The 19,389-nt window shown below is 48.1% G+C and overlaps 1 protein-coding gene across 1 annotated transcript in view; it reads right to left on the bottom strand.

Annotated features, from left to right (window-relative positions):
• Positions 1-16,032, bottom strand: part of SIAH3 (siah E3 ubiquitin protein ligase family member 3) — a 71,947-nt gene extending 55,915 nt beyond the window's left edge. The window contains exon 1 of the mRNA XM_065896257.1: positions 15,824-16,032. Coding sequence (XP_065752329.1) covers positions 15,824-15,958 — 135 coding nt within the window. The 5' untranslated portion in view covers positions 15,959-16,032. The remainder of the gene's footprint in view (positions 1-15,823) is intronic.
• Between the last annotated feature and the right edge of the window lie 3,357 nt (positions 16,033-19,389).

Raw genomic sequence — 19,389 nt, 5'->3', positions numbered from 1 at the left:
GTGCCTTTAAAAACAGAAAGGAACTTTAACATCTAAAGGAGCTTTCTAATGTTCTTTTGTCTCTTTTAGGTAGAATATAAAGACAGAAAGCCTAAACCACAAAACCCACTGGTTCATTTGAATACACCAGCAAACCAAGCCCAAACCCATGTTCTTTTAAAAGTACCTGTGGCACCATCATGGTAGTGACTCCCAGACTCTCCCAAAGTGGACCTTAAAACATTTTTCAGCAGCATGTAGAGAGAGAACTGACCTGCAGATGATCAACTACCCAGTTTAAGGTAGAGCAGCTGTAATAGAGTGGATAGAAGTCAGAACCCACTAGATTCCTCTTTCCTCTTACACTGCATCACTGTCAGGACCTGTGGACTAAGTGTGCCCTCCTTGCATCCGGTAATGACAACAACAGCCCTTACAACAATCCCAGGATACAAGTACTACTGTTACGATTCCCATTTTACAGATGGGAAAACTGAGGCCGAAAAAAGCTAGGTTGCAAGTCCAACGTTGCACAGCTTATAGCTGCAGAGGCAGTGGTTGAACCCAGGCAGCGTGGCTCCAGAGTCCCTCCCTCAGCATCACACTACACTTGATTGAATCACTGACCCCAACTGTGAGCCCAGACCCAGTCCAGGCTCAGAAACCCAACACTGTCCTCAAGCAGGAGGGACTTGCGGGGGCTTGGGCCAAATTTCACTGCTCGTCTAGCTCTGGCCTTGTAACCCGACTGTCCTCCTCATAAGTTTCCAGCTTAGCGTAGGCTTCAGGAGACGGGCTTTGTCTCTTTCCTACCCTTGAACCTCTGTCTTGCTAACCCGCTCAGTTCTTCCGCTTCCTTACCATGTTCTTACAGTCCTGAGCCTTCCATTCATTAATTAGACCCGCATTCACCAAGCACCTAGTGTGCAATGGTCGTTTACGCGAGGCCTGGGGATACAGGGCCTTGGGGGGGGGTGTCTCACCGTGTGTGACAGGGACACAGATGTGCAAATGGTTGCATAGAATGGAAGAGTCTGAGGGCTGTGAGGAACATCAATTCAGTTGAGGTGGACAAGGCAGGTTTGATTCTCCCTGGGGAGAGAGGTTATCAGGACAGGCTACACAGAGGAGGCGGCACGGGCTGCTTCCTGCTGCTTCACATCCCTGATACCAGCCAGTTGCCTGGTATTTTGCCGGTTGTCTCTTTGCCTGCCTGGACACACCCACGTGACCTCAGAGTGCAAGAAGGAGCTGCACTTATCATCTTTACTTTCTAATTGGTTAGTAGAAAATGTGCAGACGTCTGCCGTCCAGTGCCAGCTCCAGGAACAGGGGACTGGCAGGTGCTAGCGCCCCCTAGACCGCCCAGGCGTCCTGATGTTGCAAAGTTTCACGTCTGTCTGGAGTTGTACCCCTTGCCCTCCCTGACAGTGACCCTGCCCCTGGTCTTCCCAGCTTCACGTGGAAAAAACATCCTCCCAGGGTTCCCTGTCCTACTCCCAGATACCCTTGGGAGAGCTCAGTTGTAGAGAGAACTTACTGTATTAATTCTACACCCAGATAACAAAAATACGATGTAGAGAATGTAAAAGACTCATCTGGTGACTTTGGATAAGTTAACCGAGTCATTTCTCGTCTTGAAGATTTCTCCCTTTCCTGCATGACAAGCTCTCTTCCTTTCATAATTTCAAACTTTCTCATTCTCAGAGAGTTTCCTGTAACCCACTATTCAAATAATGCCAGAAGTGTTTCCTGGAGACTTCCTTATTTACCATGGGAAAAAAAAATGAAAAGAGGAAGGAAGGAAGGCAAAAAGAAATCAACGTCTACGAGGGTACTACTGCGAGCTTGGCACTGATCTAGGGGCTTTCGCATGTATTTGTCCCGTTTAATCCTCCACCAGCTTCTCAGCATTTGTCTTATTATAGACAAGAAAAATGAAGCTCAGAGGGGTTGTCACTTGCCAAGGGTCACACAGCTATGAATATTGGAACTAAATTTGAAGCCACATCTGAGTCCAAAGGCCATGATCTTTCCAGTACACTGAGAGGTGTTTAAAATACATCTGTAGAATTTCACTTCTCTACTAAATTTCTGTCATGATAAATGGGTTAAGCTTTCCAATTAACTACTCGCGTCCTCCATTTTTCTTCCATTTTATTCACCTGTTCACGCTACCATTTGGCTTCAGTTGTCTCAAACCCCTTTGAAAAGAGACCACGTGTGGATGAGGTCAGCAGTGAAGAGCGGTCCTCCACACACCAAGGTCACCCAGGAGGGAGGCACAGAGCAAGTGTCACCTCTCACCTGACAGATGGAGAAGCCAAGGTTAAATGACTTGCCTAAGACCCCGTGGAAACGGAGCCAGACCGCAGATAAGGGCTCCAGCCTCTCGGTTCTGAGGAAGCCTCCTCGGCCGAGCATTTTCATGGAGCCGTGGTGAGTGCCTGGGAGCCCGCCTTTCCGCTCTCATTTCTCTTGGGTTCTTGGAGAGCCTCAGGTGTCTGGCACCGACTTCAGCAAGCACGCTGAGAAGGGTCCAACTGGCTTTATTTAATTACCATAAACAGATGCATCACTGGGGCTTCATGAGGCAGCTTCTATTTTTTTGTCTTTTGTTATTTATTTGTTTTAATTGAACTATAGTTGATTTACAATATTGTGTTAGCTTCAGGTGTAGACGAAATGATTCAGTTCACACACACACACACACACACACACACACACACATATATATGTATATTCTTTTTCAGATTCTTTTCCATTACAGTTTATTACAAGACACTGAATATAGTTCCCTGTGCTATGCAATAGGACCTTGTTGTTTATCTATTTTATATATAGTAGTGTGTATCTGTTAATTCCATACTCCTAATTCATCCCTCCCTTTCCCCTTTAGTAACCATAAGATTGTTTTCTATGTCTGTGAGTCTGTTTCTGTTTTGTAAATAAGTTCATTTGTATTATTTTGTAGATTCCACATATAAGGAATATTATATAATATTTGTCTTTCTCTGTCTGACTTCATTCAGTATGATAATTTCTAGGTCCATCCATGTTGCCGTAAATGACAATATCTCATTCTTTTTTATGGCCGAGTAATATTCCATTGTGTATCTGTACCGCATCTTCTTTATCTATTCATCTGTTGATGGACACTTGGGTTGCTTCCATGCCGTGGCTATTGTAAATAGCACTGCTATGAACATTAGGGTGCATGTATCTTTTTGAATTAGAGGTTTTGTCTTTTCCAGATATATACCCAGGAGTGGGATTGCTGGATCATATGGTAGTTCTATTTTTTAGTTTTTTAAGGACCCTCCATACTGTTTTCCATAGTGGCTGCACCAATTTACATTCCCACCAGCAGTGTAGGAGGCTACCCTTTTCTCCACACCCTCTCCAACATTTATTATTTGTAGACTTTTTGATGATGGCCATTCTGACCCATGTAAGGTGATACTTCATTGTCGTTTTGATTTGCATTTCTCTAATAACTAGCGATGTGGACCATCTTTTCATGTGCCTGTTGGCCATCTGTATGTCTTCACTGGAGAAATTTCTATTTAGGTCTTCTTTTTTTTTTTTTTTTTTTTGCGGTACGTGGCCCTCTCACTGCTGTGGCCTCTCCCGTTGCGGAGCACAGGCTCCGGATGCGCAGGCTCAGTGGCCGTGGCTCACGGGCCCAGCCTCTCTGCGGCACGTGGGATCTTCCCGGACCGGGGCACGAACTCGTGTCCCCTGCATAGGCAGGTGGACTCTCAACCACTGCGCCACCAGGGAAGCCCTTCTGAGTATTTTTTGATTGGGTTGTTTGTTTTTTTGATATTGAGTTCTATGAGCTGTTTGTATATTTTGGAAATTAAGCCGTTGTCAGTCACATTGTTTGCAAATATTTTCTCCCAAACTGTAGGTTGTCTTTTCATTTTGTTGATGGTTTCCTTTGCTGTGCAAAGGTTTATAAGCTTGATTAGGTCCCATTTGTTTATTTTTGTTTTTATTTCTTTTGCCTTGGGAGACTCATGTAAGAAAATATTGCTACGATTTATGTCAGAGAAAGTTTTTTGGTCTACGTTCTCTTCTAGGAGTTTTATGGTGTTGTGTCTTATATTTAAGTCTTTAAGCCCCTTTGAGTTTATTTGTGTGTATGGTGTGAGGGTGTCTTCTAACTTCATTGATGTACATGAGGCTGTCCAGCTTTCCCAGCACCACTTGCTGAAGAGACTGTCTTTTCAATGAGGCGGCTTCTTCACGTGCTCATCAGCTCTCCTGCTTACGGGGAGGCCGGGCAGGGCTGGGGTCGGCAGAGGTGCCTGCAGTGCCAGCCCCCTGCCCCCGCTGTGGTCCTTCAGGCCATCACCCCGAGGGCCGTGGGGATGAGCAGGGGTCATGCGGGGCTGGGAATGGTGGTGATGGCACATCGCTCAAGTCTGAGGCACTTTCCTCACAGAATTCCTTTAGTTCCTTCGTGTCAGTGTCCCCCGTGAGCCCTCTGCAGCCTCTGTGACTTTCCCCAGATGTCGGAGCTGCTGGATGAGGTGACCCCTGGGGGATTACCTTGGTGGCCTCCCCTCCACAGCGCCTGGCTGAGCGTTTTCCTCACGCCCCCTGAAGTCAGTATAGACGCTGCCCCTCGCGGCTCCAGCTTGTACCCTGGAAACAGGGCTCACAAACGTCATTCCGCCCTCCTCCCAGAAGCTCACCTCTCACCCGGACACCTCCCTCAACTCGGTTCTTCCCACGGCAGTTTTGGAAAAAGGAAATGTTCGAAGAGCGTTAGGGGGAATGGTCGACCCTTCCCCTAATCAAGGTAGAGGCTCAGTTAAGTGAGGTAGAAAATGGTCCTTAAAATCGCGTTCCTCTTCGATTTTCGTTTAAGAAAATAAATTTAGTAATAAAGTATGGCTGCTAGTGGGAAAGGAAACTCCGAAGGCCTGTGGATCTCAGAGAACTGGTGTGGCAGGGTAAGAGCCACATTCCAGCTAAACTCTACCACTGATTGGCTGCATCCTTGGACAAGTTACTTAATCTCTCTGTGCTTCAGCTTCCTTGTGTGTAATTTGGGGATAGATTGTCGGCGTAGTTCTGAGGATTTTTTAAAAGGCAATTCAGGTAAATCGCTTAGCATCACACTTAGCACTTAGTGAGTGCTCAATAAACGTGAGCTAATTCAAAAACATATACACAGGGCTCCCCTGGTGGCGCAGTGGTTGAGAGTCCGCCTGCCGACGCAGAGGACACGGGTTCGTGCCCCGGTCCGGGAAGATCCCACGTGCCGCGGAGCAGCTGGGCCCGTGAGCCATGGCCGCCGAGCCTGCGCGTCCGGAGCCTGTGCTCCGCAACGGGAGAGGCCACAACGGTGAGAGGCCCGTGTACCGCAAAAAAAACAAAAAACAAAAAACATATACACATATGTAGTTTTAACTTGGGTTCCCCCAAAGTAGAGCCTGAGATAAAAACTTGGATGCAGTGGTTTATTTGGGAAGTGATTCCAGGAAGCAGGAGGAAGGGACAGAGTCACTGCCATTGGCCACAGGGCTCCATTCCACCAGGCAGCCCTGGGGAGCCTAGAGCATGCCTCCCAGGATCGGCCCCCAGGAGCTGGGGCATCTGTGTGTGTTTGACGTATGCAGACAGAGGGTGAATGAGACAGGATCTTAGCTCAGTACTTTTAAATGAAATATAATATACTCAATATTAGTCCTATGGCCAGTTGTTTGTTGTGAAAAGAGAACACTGAGGGATGACATACCAAGAAGTGCTTAAAAGCGCAGAATTTTAATTTTAAACGGCTCCGCCACAAACAGTTGTGTAAGAGTGAGTAAGCGCTTTACCTTTCCTTTGCTTTGATAGGATGATAATATACTATTCCCAAGGGAGAATCAGATGCATAGCGTTTAACACAGTTCCTGGACGTAGCCCGCCTTCAGTAAATGGGAGCTATTTTGTGGTGGTTCTGATTATTGCTGTTATTATTGTGTGCGTAACTGTGACAGCAGAAGACGACAGTCTGTGGATTTCAGGATATGTAGCCAGCTTAGCCTAAGTCACAATATACCTCTAATTTATAGAAGGGGAACGCGAGGTTCTGAGTGACTACTTGCCTGGGACTTCCCAGCACATCCTTGGTGAAGTCGTAGGAATTAGATCTGAGGGACCATGGCATTGGCTGCAAAGCTGGGCAGATCGCTAGATGGGCTGGCCAGTCTTTTGTAAAATCTGGTATTGATCTGATTTGGTTCTGTTTCTGTGGAGCCTTCCTAATGCCATGCTAACACCGTCTTCCGTCCCCAAATGTGGTCTGCGATGGCCTTTCCCTTCCATAGAGGACACTCTCCAGTTTCGTCCTGTGGGGCCCTGTCCCTTCCACAGGCCAGTGTCTCCTGGCTGGAGTTCTCTGTGCCACCTGGAGATAGCTCTGCGGCTCACAGCTCCCTCCTAATCACCGGTTCGTGGTTAAACATCCATTAAAGGACTAAGGAATTATTGAGATACAGCATGTTGCAAGTAAAACTGCTATTTCCTGTTATACCACAATTCTAAATTATCCACAAGACCTTTGTTCTTCTGCTAAAAACATTAGGCTGGTTTCTGATGGTGCTTTCATCCTGGGGCCAAGGTCAAGATGAAAATGCAGCCTTTTGTAGCAGAACTTGATCCACCCTGCTATGTGAAAGCCTGGGGTCATGGCTTCCTGGCTTAGGTGATTTCACGTAGAGCCTCATCTCAGTCACTCGCTATGTATTTGTGCCAGCACTAGAGACATGAGGAACATTGCCTTTTTAACGCCCCGCTCTCACCCGGCTGGTTTATACCTTGGCAAGGTCCTGAGGACAGGGACCCCTTGGGAAGATGCCCAGTGTGTATGGGTCATAGTAGACAGGCAGCATCCTTATCCAACGCCCCTACCCCCCAGCAGTGTGGTGGCCCAGGTAGAGCAGCGGACCCTGCCCCTTATCAGCTGTGACCTTGGGCATCACCCCTTTGGGCCTCATCTGTTAGACCAGGACCTGGAACTGGAGCGTGGCTCTGGTTCTCTGAGCTTGGACCTGCCATGCTCAAAATCTTGGTCACTCAACAGACAGGTCCTGTTACTGCTGACCCATCCCTCTCTTTCCCCCAACATCCAGTTTGAGTAGAAGTTTGATCACTCATACAAGTTGGGCAAAAGAATCTTGGTCACATCTTGTGCACCAGGTAAGGGACTCCACTTACTAGCAGTGATGGTTACCATTTATGGAGTGTGTATTAGGTGCTGGGTGCCACTTGATGTATATCACGATGTTTCACCTTCAGAACAGTCATTTTATAGTTGAGGAAATGCGGGCTTAGGGAAGTCAAAGAGATTACTCCAGGCAAGTGACAGCATTGGATTCAAACCCAGATCAGTCTGACTCCAAAGCCCATATTCCAGGACCTCAGCTAGAATGTTGCTCTTTTCTCACCCATCACTGACTTCCCCCTTTTACCTCTTTCCTGAGGCTGGAGTGGTCAATTACAGGTTGGGCTGGGGAGAGGGACCTTGTTCATCTCCGTGCTTTCCTCCACAGTGCTGGGGACCAGGTTTCCCCATCCAGTGGGCTTCGTACCCTGTGATCTTTATATATATATATATATATATATATATATATATATATATATATACATATACACACACATATATATATATTTTTTTTTTTTTCTTTTTTTGGCTGCATTGGGTCTTCGTTGCTGCACGTGGGCTTTAGTTGGGGCAAGTGGGGTCTACTCTTTCTTGCTGTGTGCAGGCTTTTTATTGTGGTGGCTTCTCTTGTTGTGGAGCACGGGCTCTAGGTGAGTGGGCTTCAGTAGTGTGGCACGTGGGCTCAGTAGTTGTGGCTTACAGGCTCTAGAGCTCAGACTCAGTAGTTGTGGCGCACAGACTTAGTTGCTCCGCGGCATGTGGGATCTTCCCGGACCAGGGGTCGAACCTGTGTCCCCTGTGTTGGCAGATGGATTCTTAACCACTGTGCCACCAGGGGAGCCCTGTACCCTGTGATCTTGTGCTATTCAGAGACCACTCAGGGTACAAACAGGTTGGCATCTCAGAACCTTCACTGACTCTGTGTGTGTGTGTGTGTGTGTGTGTGTGTGTGTGTGTGTGTGTGTGTAGAAACTCAGGTTGGAGTAAGGGAACTCAGCCCTGTGGCCTACCTCCGTGCTTTTTAAAAAGTGTCCATTGACAGTGGGATCCAGGAATTCTTTCTTGGCTTAGAAAGGTCAGAGCACCCCTCACCTGCCCTTGATGCCAGGGGCTGCATCCTCCATTAAGCATCAACCCCCTTCATCCTGCCCAGCTCAGAGGGAAGCTACTTCCTCAAGGCAGAATGAGCTGAAGGGCAGAGAGAAAATGTCCAGTCTCCCAGGGGGCTTGCAGGTTTTGCCCACCTACCTCTCCCCACCCCTCTGCATCTCTCAGCGGTGTCACTCAGCCTCAGACCCACGCCCTCCGGATCAGGTGCCCCTCACAGGGCCGCTTGCCCCTGTGCTAGTCAGCTGCCTCTAATGAAAAGAAAGCATGCATAAGTCACGAGGGCCCGTTCCCGGGGTGGGAGGAAAAGGGGCCTCATCCGCACGGCTCCTGGCTCCGATGACGGGCACCAGGTCCTCAGCCCCTGTTCCACCGCAGGCACACGTGTCCTCCCAGCCCCAGCCCCTCCTCTCCCATTGCACTTCAGGGCTCAGAACCCAAGCAGGGTTCAGGGCTTTCTTTGAAGTTAGGCAGTAAGGACAAATCTGACTTCTACGTAAGGCAAGAAATGGTTCCGTTCAAAATCTCTTCAAGGCCAAGGGCAATTCACGGATACCAAGGAACAGCAAGCACTGAGGCCTGCCGGGAGGGAGGAGAGGCAGAGAAAGACGGAAGGTGGGGTTTCGGGGAGTTGACTCTAACTTCCCAGGAGTGGCTTTAGTTTTTATCGTAATGACCCGTGTTGACAATAACTGCTACTATTTATCTACTCTCTCCTCTGTGGTAGACATTTTCCTTCTGTGAACTCATTTACGCCTGCAGCGGCCATAGAAGGTGGGCGTTTTTTTTTTTTTTTAACATCTTTATTGGAGTATAATTGCTTTACAGTGGTGTGTCAGTTTCTGCTGTATAACAAAGTGAATCAGCTATATGTATACATATACCCCCATATCCCCTCCCGCTTGTGTCTCCCTCCCACCCTCCCTATCCCACCCCTCTAGGTGGTCACAAGGTGGGCATTCTTTTGTCCTTCTTATAGAGGAGGAAATGGAGCCTCTGAGAGGCAGTCATTTGTTCAAAATCACACATCGGCCAATGGCACAGCCTGGATTTGAGTTCAGACCTGTCTGCCCCAAAGCCCATGTTTTTTTCCTACACCCACTGCTTCTCCCCATATTGACCTGGTGGATTTATAAAATATGTACTAAGGGCAAAATATAATGCTCTATGCTTTTTTTTTTTTTGGCCTCGTGGCTTGCAGGACCTTAGTTCCCCGACCAGGGATTAAACCCAGGCCCTCAGCAGTAAAACCATGGAGTCCTAACCACTAGACCGCCAGGGAATTCCCTATGCTCTATGCTTTTGACAGTGTATCTCTTTCCATGTGATTTTTAAATATGATGTGCATGCATCCATGTTAATTATATTGTTTTTAAAATAATTCAGAAAAGAAAAGGGAAGAAGATTTATGGAGGGGGAAGGAGAATAAGGGAGGAGGATGGAGAGGCTCCAAATTGAAATGTGGATCTGACAAAGGGGAGATGGTGGGTGTGTGGTGCAGCCCATGGGGTCACACTGCTGGCCTGGGCCTGATGGGGTGCAGGAAGGGGGGTTCCCGCAATTTTCTGCTTCCACAGCATGCAAGGGATATTTAGTTAGGGCTAATTGGAAGGCAGCCTGGGGCAGTGCAGGGGATCTAGGTCTGACATCAGGAGAGCCGACTTCTGGTTCCTAAATTCTGCCGCTAAATAGGTTGACTCTGCAAAAGTCGAGTAGTGGGTTGAAAAGATAGATTCACATCCTAATGCCTGGAACCTGTGAATGTTACCTTAACTAGCAAGACAGTGAATATTACATGACCGAAGGTGAGACTAAATTAAGGATCTTGCAATGAGAAGCTTACCCTGGATCACCCAAGGAGGCCCTAAATGCAATAACCTGTATCCTTATAAGATGTACACACGAAGGAGAGAAGGAGGCCATGTGACCCCAGAGGCAGAGATTGGAGGGATGTGGCCACAAGCCTAAAAGCACGTGGAGTTCTCAGAAGCCAGATGAGGCAAGGGACAGACTCTTCCTTGGAGCCTTGGAGAGGCCTGGCCCTGCTGACACCTTGATTTTGGACTTCCAGCCTCCTGATTTCTCTGAGAAATAGATCACTCTGATTTTCAGCTGCCCCATTTGTGGTAATTTGTTACAGCAGCCGTAGGAACCGAATACAAGTCATTCCCCTCTCTGGCCTCCGTTTCCTCAATTGTAAACTAAGACGGTTCAGGCTCCCAGTTCTGACATTCTCCCCGTCACTCTCTGAGCCATAGAGAACGGAGCTCTGTTCTCCAGGTAACCCCTTCCACGTGGCACTTTGTGTCTAAACAGGCCACCTTTCCCCTTTGGGGAACAGAGTTGGTTGCATCCAGATGACTTTGTTAAGAGTAAAATACCACCCCAGACAGTTAATTTTATTTTTCTTATTGTTAATTGCTAGAGAAACGTTCTGCCTTGCCCCAGGGAAGCCATCCAAATAACTCTGACCTCTCTGTGGATTTCAAAAAAAGTGTTCAGTCTCAGTTTTCTCATTTCTTCCAAACAGTCCCTGCAGCTTGAGGGACCATGGTGAAGGGAGAGCCACAAAATTTGCTCTGGGGCTGCCGGATAAATGCAGTACGGAGGCAAGGGGCTCACATCACCTCTGCGCCAGCTTCAGCCTCCCCTGTTCCCCGTCACCAGCACGCTGCTAACCGAATGGCTGCTCGGGGCTCGCGCCTCCAGTTATATGACTCAGGAGCCTCATTTGCAATCACCATTAACCAGAAAAGCCGCATGACTGCTCTGTGCCTACAGTGTCTAGTGTCTTATAATATTCACAGAAACCAAAGGGCTGGAGGAGGCAGCAAGGGAAAGCCTTTATAATAACACTCACAGAGTGAGGACAGCCAGCTCAGCTCCTCCCTCATCCTTCCCCCGCCCCCGTCTAAGGTGCTGTTGGAGCTGTGAAGAGCCTCCAGCCTGGGCAGCAAAGGAAGATGGTGGAATGTCCAGAAGACTGGGGATGCGACCCTCAGACATGGCTGTGTCAGGAAGAGCTGAGCAACCCACACCCTGCCTATGAAACAATCTTATCGGAAGCCTTTAACTGCCTTAAGCTAGTTATTCAGGCTGAATACTCCAGGACCACCTCTAAACCTCTAAAAACGATGTTCATGTCTTTAGCGTTCCTTCAGCTGCCTGCCATGCTATGTCAAGCAGAGTTAGTGAAAGCCCCAGGGCAGGCACGGGATCTCCAAAGATCAGCCCATGAACGGTAGAGGTGAGGGTTGCCCTTGCCCCCCCCCGCCTCTCCTCAGCTTCCTCCTTTAATGATCCCCAGTCCACCAGCTCCACCATCACTCAGAACACGTTCATCCATAAGGGTTGGTCTTAGAATGAAAGGCACATGGATGCTTTAAGTGATCGTACTAAAATGCCCTAATTTTAGATTTAGTATCTGTCAGGCACAAATTAAAGCCGTCATTGTCCCATATGCCCTTCCCACTGTGTGTGTGACTGTGAGTGTGTGTGTGTGTGTCTGTCTGTTTGTCTGTCAACTCAAGGTTAACGGGTAATAATCGAAAAGAGCTCCAGGGACTGGACCGGCTGGATGGAGGTATGAATAGCCTTCCAGGAGAGGTGGGAGAGGTTCCGCCCTCGGGTCTGGGTGCCGGGGAGGGCACTGGGGGTCTCAGCAATGACATTGGCCCTGGTGGGGGCCTTTTGGAAGTCTGCCAGAAAGTGTTTTGCTGGACTTCTTTCAGAACCTCGTTTACCAAGCACTGTGGCTACAGGGAGGAAGTCGCCCAGCCAGCCTCAGCTCAGCGCCTGTCCGCTTGGGAAGCGCTGAGCACTGACCCCAGAGGGGTCTGGCTGCCACTACAGACCCTTCCCTGGAGAGGCCTGGGTGCAGAGACTGGCCAGGTCACCCCTCAAAGGGCACCTCTAGGGATGGGACAGAAGCAGGGAGGGCTGCCCGGGGCAGGGCATTGTACAAGCAGCGAGTGTCGATGGGAGAGGAGCCGGGAGAGGATCCAGGAGAGAAAGGCTTTCTTGGTTTGGAAACAAGCAAAGGACACGAGGGAGAAAGCAGTGCTGAATCAGGACCAGGAGTCCGCACCCTCCCCGGTGCCAGCCTGCAGCCCGTGGGCCACATTTCAGTGACCTCCATGAATGGGGAAGCAGATGGCAGCCAGCCAAGGTCACCGGCTCCTTGGTGGTCCCTTTTCATGGGGTGGGAAGGAGAAGTGGGGGCCCGGGTCCCTTTAAGGAGCCATCCCTGTAGGCAGAGACAGACAGACAGACACAGGGCAACACGGAGTGCCATTTGCAGTCCACAGAGCCAGCTCTGCTATGGATTCTTCTTGAAGCAGAAGACCCTCCTATTCCAGGCCAGCGACTCTAAACACCCCTTTAAAGCAGGGTGGGCTTAAGGAGTGTAATGGCTTTAACTGGGTTGTCTGCATTCCCCAGGAAGGCTTCTGCCTTCCACTTAGAAGGAAAGGCATCAGCTTGCTTGAAGGAATCCCAGGTTACCGAGTAATCGCCATAATAAAATTGAGACTGAAGGTGACCCATAGAAGCACGGTAAATACACAATTTTGTCTGCTCAGTAAGTGAATTTTGATTATAACTCAGCACTTGCCTCAGGTCGTAAAGTACTGCTAGCATTCTCAGGAAAGGACAAAGTGCAAAAAATGCTTCCACAAAGAAAAACACAGGCTTCCCAGCCCTCTTTGTAGCAATATGCAACCTAGAAAATTGAAAGCAAGGTTGCAGTCTCTCTGTCCTTCGTCACCATTTTATGTACCAGCCTGTCATTACAAAATGCGGGGAGGCACCGCAGATCAATAGCTATTCTGGGTTAACATTGCCACAGCTTTTTTTTTTTTTTCTTTAAAAGAAGAATTTTTCTTCCTATGTGGATCACAGCTTATTACATCTAAGGCATACTTCTGTGGTCTGCCTGTGGAAAGGAACGCTGAGAAGGGGCAGTTTCTTTCGAGGTTTTATGCATTTTTTAATATCAGTGATGGGGTAGCAATTTTCCTAGAGAACTGTTCCTTTATAAGCTCCAAAGGGTTGTTAGCCCTCAGGTTTGAGAAGCAGGTAAAACTTACCTGATGGGCCACCTGGAGCCTGGATGAGACCTCCCCAGGGGCAACCTGGGATGCGGAAGTCTGTCTCCGCCTGGTACAGCCTCTGTAAATCCTGTGTGTCCTGCTGCAACCCCTGGTAACATTAGCGGCCGTCGATTTGATTTGTTTATCTGCAGTGACACTCATCTGAACAAACTCTCTAAGTGGCTTTTTATAGGAAATGAAAAGCCAAACGAGAATGTATGTGAAAAAGTGAGCCATGGGAAATAGCCTCTCAAAGCATATGTCACCTATTTTTATGTTACTAAGTTGGCTGAAGGCTTTAAGTGATAACTTTTGAAGTTCCTAATGGAACCGTACAAATTATGTACGATAATGTAATCTTATTTCGGAGGAGACCGTTATAAAGCACAACTACCTTGAGTATCATCTCTTTTTCAGCCTCACAGAGTCGTGGAGGAGGCAGGCTAAAGATACATAGGTTCATTTTGCAGGTGAGGGAGGGAAGGCTCAGAGACATCGAGTCCTTCAAGGTCACACAGCTAGTCAGCACTGACCCAAGGACTCCGACACTGACTCTGGACTCCTGAGTCCGGGCAGCAGGACTACCTGTCAATATCCAGGCTGACATCACTGAAACATACACACAGATGCTTTTCACTCCACCCCACACCAAGATCTTAGCACCCTTTTTCCCCTCCGTCACCTGCTGCAGCCAACGGACCATCCAAATTCAAACTTTGGAAATGCTAAGTCTCATAAAAAATTTGTAAAGGTTTTAAAATGCGAAACAGGAATAAACAAAATTTCTTGCCACAGGGAAAACTAACTAATGTAAAGCGACAAAACAATGGGAGTTTGAATGCGGTCTCAAAAGTGGCCATAAAATGGAATTCAGCATCATATTTTAAGAGGTACATCATACACTCGCTTTGCCAAGGATGACTGGGGGTGAATTCTCATTTATAAAAGTAAGCCGTGAAGGGAAAAAGAAAATAGGAGAATGAGGGGAAGAGAGAGGAGGGGAGGGGGGGAGGGAGAAAGGGAGAGAGAGAGTGAGAGAAGGAGGGATTGCAGTTGGGGAGGCTGAGTGGTTGAGGGAGATGGTATTAGTCACAGCTTGGGGACCGCGGAAAGCCGGTTCCTAGGTCAGGAGCACCATAGCTGTCCCAGAGTAGCGCATCACCCCTCCATCCAGGAGTGGCCTTGGCATATGGCCCCAGGGGCTCCAGGCAGCTGTCCCTCCTGAGGACTTCCAGGAATTGTGGGGAAGCGGGGGTGGGGGGGTTGCAGGGAGGCATCGTTCAGCACTGGCCTGCAGGGCTCCAGCCGAAGAGAGTTTATAAAGTGATGAGCAACAAGCAACATCTGCCCAGCAGCAGTGGTCAGAATGACAGTTCTATTCTGGTAGAGACTATTCCGTGGCTCCGCTGCAGACGTGCCCTTCCCCCGTCACTCCGCCTTGGGTATAATGAGGACAGGAAAGCAACTCCCAAACGAGTCCATCGTTTATTTGGGGACAGAGCCCATTGGGCTCAGACTTTCACACCGGGGGGAGTTCAGCTGCGCCCTCGCACCGCCGCTCCCGCCCTTACCTTCCCGTCTCCCCTGCCTCCCCTAGCCAGGGGCTCTGCATTCATTTCCCCCAGTCTTGGCGGTGATGTGAAGCGGTCCCTCCAGCCCTTATTTTGGCTGTTCTCTTAAAGGGCATTGACCTAAAGGCACGAACGCAGCGGCAGCGGCGTCGGAAGCGCAGCCGGGCGGGCGGCCACGGCAAAGAGGCACCCGCAGCGCCTGCGGTGATTCGGGCAGTGGCAGCTCGGGGCCGGTTTCATTTCGATACTCTCGAAGCAAATCTGCCCCTCCTGTCCTCCGCGCACCGGGCGCATCTAGCTCGAAGGAAGGAAAGAAGACAAACTCCTCCCGACATCCCCGCCCCCCCGATCCCCACTCACGCCGAGTCTGAGCACAAGGGGAAAACACTCTGAAGAAGGAGCCCTCTCCCCAACTCCCAGATCCCTGCCTCGGGGTTCCTGTCCCCCCACTCCGACCCCAGTTACTTCAGTGGCAGCCAGAGGAGCTTCCTAAATCCGTGTGCTCGCCTGCCTTTCCAGCACGTGGGACAGACTGCGATTTGAATAACTTTTCAAATCCTGTCTCCTAAACACTTGCCCACAAATACTTGGGAGAGAGAGGGGCAAGCCCCCTGCTCTGTCCACCGCCCCACTCCTAGGCTGATAGCGTGGAAAAAAAAAAAAAAAAAAAAAGACTCTCACTCCAGTTGCTCTTGCCAGTCGGGGAAACAACACACTGTCGCCGAGAGCATCCAACCACCAAGAGAGGGAGAATGAGCCCCGAGGCCCCGGCCCCGGGTACCCAACACCGTCCTGGCGCCAGTGGACCAGCCTTTGCCGCGAGTTCCCCGCGCTCGCGGGAGGGTCACAGACGCCCCCGGAGGATGGACTTGAACCCAAGCCGCGGGAACATCAAGCGAGAGAGAGCCACTCACCTTTAGGTTGTGCGTGGGGTTTACAACGCAGACAAGTTGCCCAGCGGCGGAGAACACCCGTTTAGCCTTGTAGTGTTGAAAGCGGAGGTGAATGAGATCTAACACAGCCCCAAAGCACTGGGTGAAGAAAAGCATCACAACTTTTTGGGGGGGTTGTTGGCACAGGAAGGCAGCGGAGGAAGCTGTAAGTCCTTGGGCTCTGGAAGGAGCGCAGCCCCTGAGACACTACGCTCCAGCCCGGCTTACTGTGCTTTCGTATTCATCATCAAAATAAGACGGTTAGAATCTTGCCGCAGTGAGGCGGCCAATCAAAAGGACAGAAATGTTATCCTTGAGGTGCAGAGACAGCCAATAACAAATGCCTCCCCTACCGAAACTCCCTGATGAATTGAGCCTGGCGGCGAATGTATTATTGAACATTACCATAGATCAGCACATTGCATTTATCTTGTGATTACAGCCAACCATACATAATGCTGGGGAGATAGGCTGACAAAATTGATTGCCTAATGTGTCTCCATTTATTAATTGACTTAATTTAACATGAGAGGCTTTCTTAACGCGCTGGCAAAAACGTAAAGCATTTAAACCGCCAAATAGTAAAACACCCTGCTCCAAAGTAAGCAGATGGATAACGCAGATCGCGGCTTGATTCACCAGAGCTGCTTGGGAGAAAATCAAATATTACAAGACTCCTCCGATTCCAGATAAGGGTTTGGCAACAGCAGAAACGTGCATCTTTCAATCTTGTGCTCCGACTCTCTCTGCAGTTTGGATTTCAGCCCCTTGATAAACCTGACTCTCCACTCTTTATCAGAGAAAAAGCATTCCCGACAAATAAATGCTTTTGGAGTTGAGGGGGAAAAGATGTATGTATATCTATAATACTGGAATTACTGAAGCCTGAAAATATTAAAGCATAAAAGTGTACGGAGTATGCTTCTAAAAATAATGAAATCCCTGATGCATGAATGCATACACACAGAAAAACCTACACACAGAGGAGAGTGGCTTGTAAATCAGCAAAATAATTGCAGATGCGGAGGGCTTTTGCTTGTCATTCATTTGCATATTGGTGGGCAGCAAATTGCTAATTAACCACTAGATTGTTGGAGACGTTAAAATAGAGGTTAAGAGCACACATACAACATCATTTGCTTGTCTCTGCAAATGCCAGTAGCACATTTCTGTGCTAGAGGAGGCAGAGGGCATTCCAGCCCTCAGACTGCACTCCCTCTCTCTCCAGAACTGGGCTGGTAGAGGTGCTAAGCCCATCCACTGGTTCTGGAAGAAAGACTCCTGTGCAGTACACGAGGAGTCCTAGGGTTTGGGGGGAGCAAGCTCTGATGGCTTAGTCAGTCTTTGGGACTAAATCAGGAGAATTGCATGTGTTGTGTTTCTCATTCTCTTTGGTTGTTTCTCGGCTGGGAAGCCAGCCCAGACGCAGTGAGCCTGTGTGAGCATCAGTCTTGGGTGTGAATTACACTCAGAGTGTGAGCCCATTACTTCTTCCTGAATGGCTCTCGCTCCACTCCGGCTACAGTACTTGGGTTGTAACGTAGGCAAGGCGTACACACACCTGGGACACCTACATCTGTGACCTGGTCAGGCAATTAAACCAACTACTGATTAAAGTATAGGGGGGGAAAGTGCACAGTTTTCCTGAAACCAGGACAAAGCCTAGGTGTTGGTTTTCACTTGAGTTTAAAACCAAACCAATGTGTTCAGAAACAAATAAGCCAAGCACCATTTAAAATGGAAACTTTGTACTTTCTAGAATAATTGCACTGGCACAAAATTAGAAGATGACAACATTTGAACTGATTAGAATCATCTGTATGATGCTTTTATAGGATATGAGTCCCCAGACCCATTCATAATATGGTTCATAGATAAGAGTTGCTGACCTACAATACCAGAATTCTCTTTGTAAAGTTTTCATTTTCCAGAACAAGCTTTCAGCAGTTCAGCAGGAAAACATTCAGTGTTCTTTTATTGCCTTCCTTAAAAGAAATAAATAAAAGTGACCATACTCCACCAGTTCATAATTCAGAAGGTCCGAACTTCCTCTTTCCACATCCTTTGTTAGAGTGGAACTATTATGCTGTTTGTTTCTACCTCTGGGTATGCTCAGACAGGTTTCTTAAAACCTCACTTAGGCTCAGTTCCCACGCCTGTAACATGGGGATAATAGCAAATTATTTCCCCCTCAAGGTTATTGTGAAGGCTAAGATGATGTACCTGGAAGAGCCCAGCACAGTGCCTGATTCAAAGCAGCCTTTCAATACTTGAGTCTATTGAGTGTCTCGTGGAAGAGTGATTATGTTCAGAATGTCTTTCCTTCCTGTTCCGCAAAATATTTTTCCCCATGAATATTCACCCTACCATCCAGGGTCACAAAAGCAGAGGACATAAGAGCAGACTTGACTCTTGCTATGTTCTTAAGGGTGGAGGTTCCTGGTATTACCTGGACACTGGGTCTGGGAGTGAGGGCTGAAGGGCTAAGGAGTGCATATTGACATCAGTGGTGAGAACAGAGCCACAGACCCGCTATTATGGATGGTTTTCCTTAATCCCAGACCTGACCTTTTGTCCTACTCTCTAGCCCCAAACTGGCTTACGTCACTCTGCTTTCGAATATTAAGCATACCCATCTGTTCTCGGAATCAGTCCTCAAAATAATCATCCGTCGGGAAATGTCTGAAGCTAACCCTGATAACAAATGCTCATGGTTAATGTCCCCCAAAACAGGGTGGCACAAACTAGCCTTCGTGTAGAGATTTAGAGCTGTGTTCACCTCTTGCCACTAAGTTGGCCCCTCTGCGGTAGCCACACCAATCCTCTCGTGCTGCACTACGATGCCCAAGGCTTCCCGTTCGCCTCCAGAGCAACCGGCTTTACCTTTTATCTGGACCAGCAAGCCTCAGAGATTGGTAATTGGACAAATTTGGATTGAAAGCCTACTTACTGTTACTTTGGGTAAATTATGTAATCTTACTGACACTTAGTTTTGTTTGTCTGTAAAAATGAAGCTAATGACTCCCTTGTAAAGTAGTTTAAAGGTGAAGTGAGATGATATAAGTGAAGTAACCAGCCCAATGACTGGTTTTCATAATAACTTTAATGAGAAGCTAGTATCGATCGTTATCATCATCTTCTCATCAAAAACATTTTTGTCCAAGGCAACCCAAAGTTCTGCTGAGCATATAGAACAACCAAAATTCTCATGCACTGCTGGAAACCACTTTGGAAAGCTGCTTGGAAGCATCTAGTAAAGCCAAACATATGGGTACCCTATGACCCAGAAAGCCCACTCCATATACCCAACAGAGATGTGAGCATGTGCTTAGCAAAAGACTGGTACTAGGATTTTCATTGCAATGTATTCATAATATAGTTTCATAGCAACTGTAGTCACGATAGATAGAAACTGGAAACAACCTCAGTATCTATCAAAAATAAGATGGATAAATTACATTATTTTTTTTCCTTCCCTTGTTAAATACTACATAAAAAATAGAATAAACTGTCGCTACGTGCAACAAGGCAATAACATGGATGGATCT

The sequence above is a fragment of the Phocoena phocoena genome, chromosome 18, assembly GCF_963924675.1.
Source record: "Phocoena phocoena chromosome 18, mPhoPho1.1, whole genome shotgun sequence".
Lineage (NCBI taxonomy): Eukaryota > Metazoa > Chordata > Mammalia > Artiodactyla > Phocoenidae > Phocoena > Phocoena phocoena.
The sequence above is the reverse complement of the archived record's forward strand: the minus strand, read 5'-3'. Positions and strand labels throughout refer to the sequence as shown.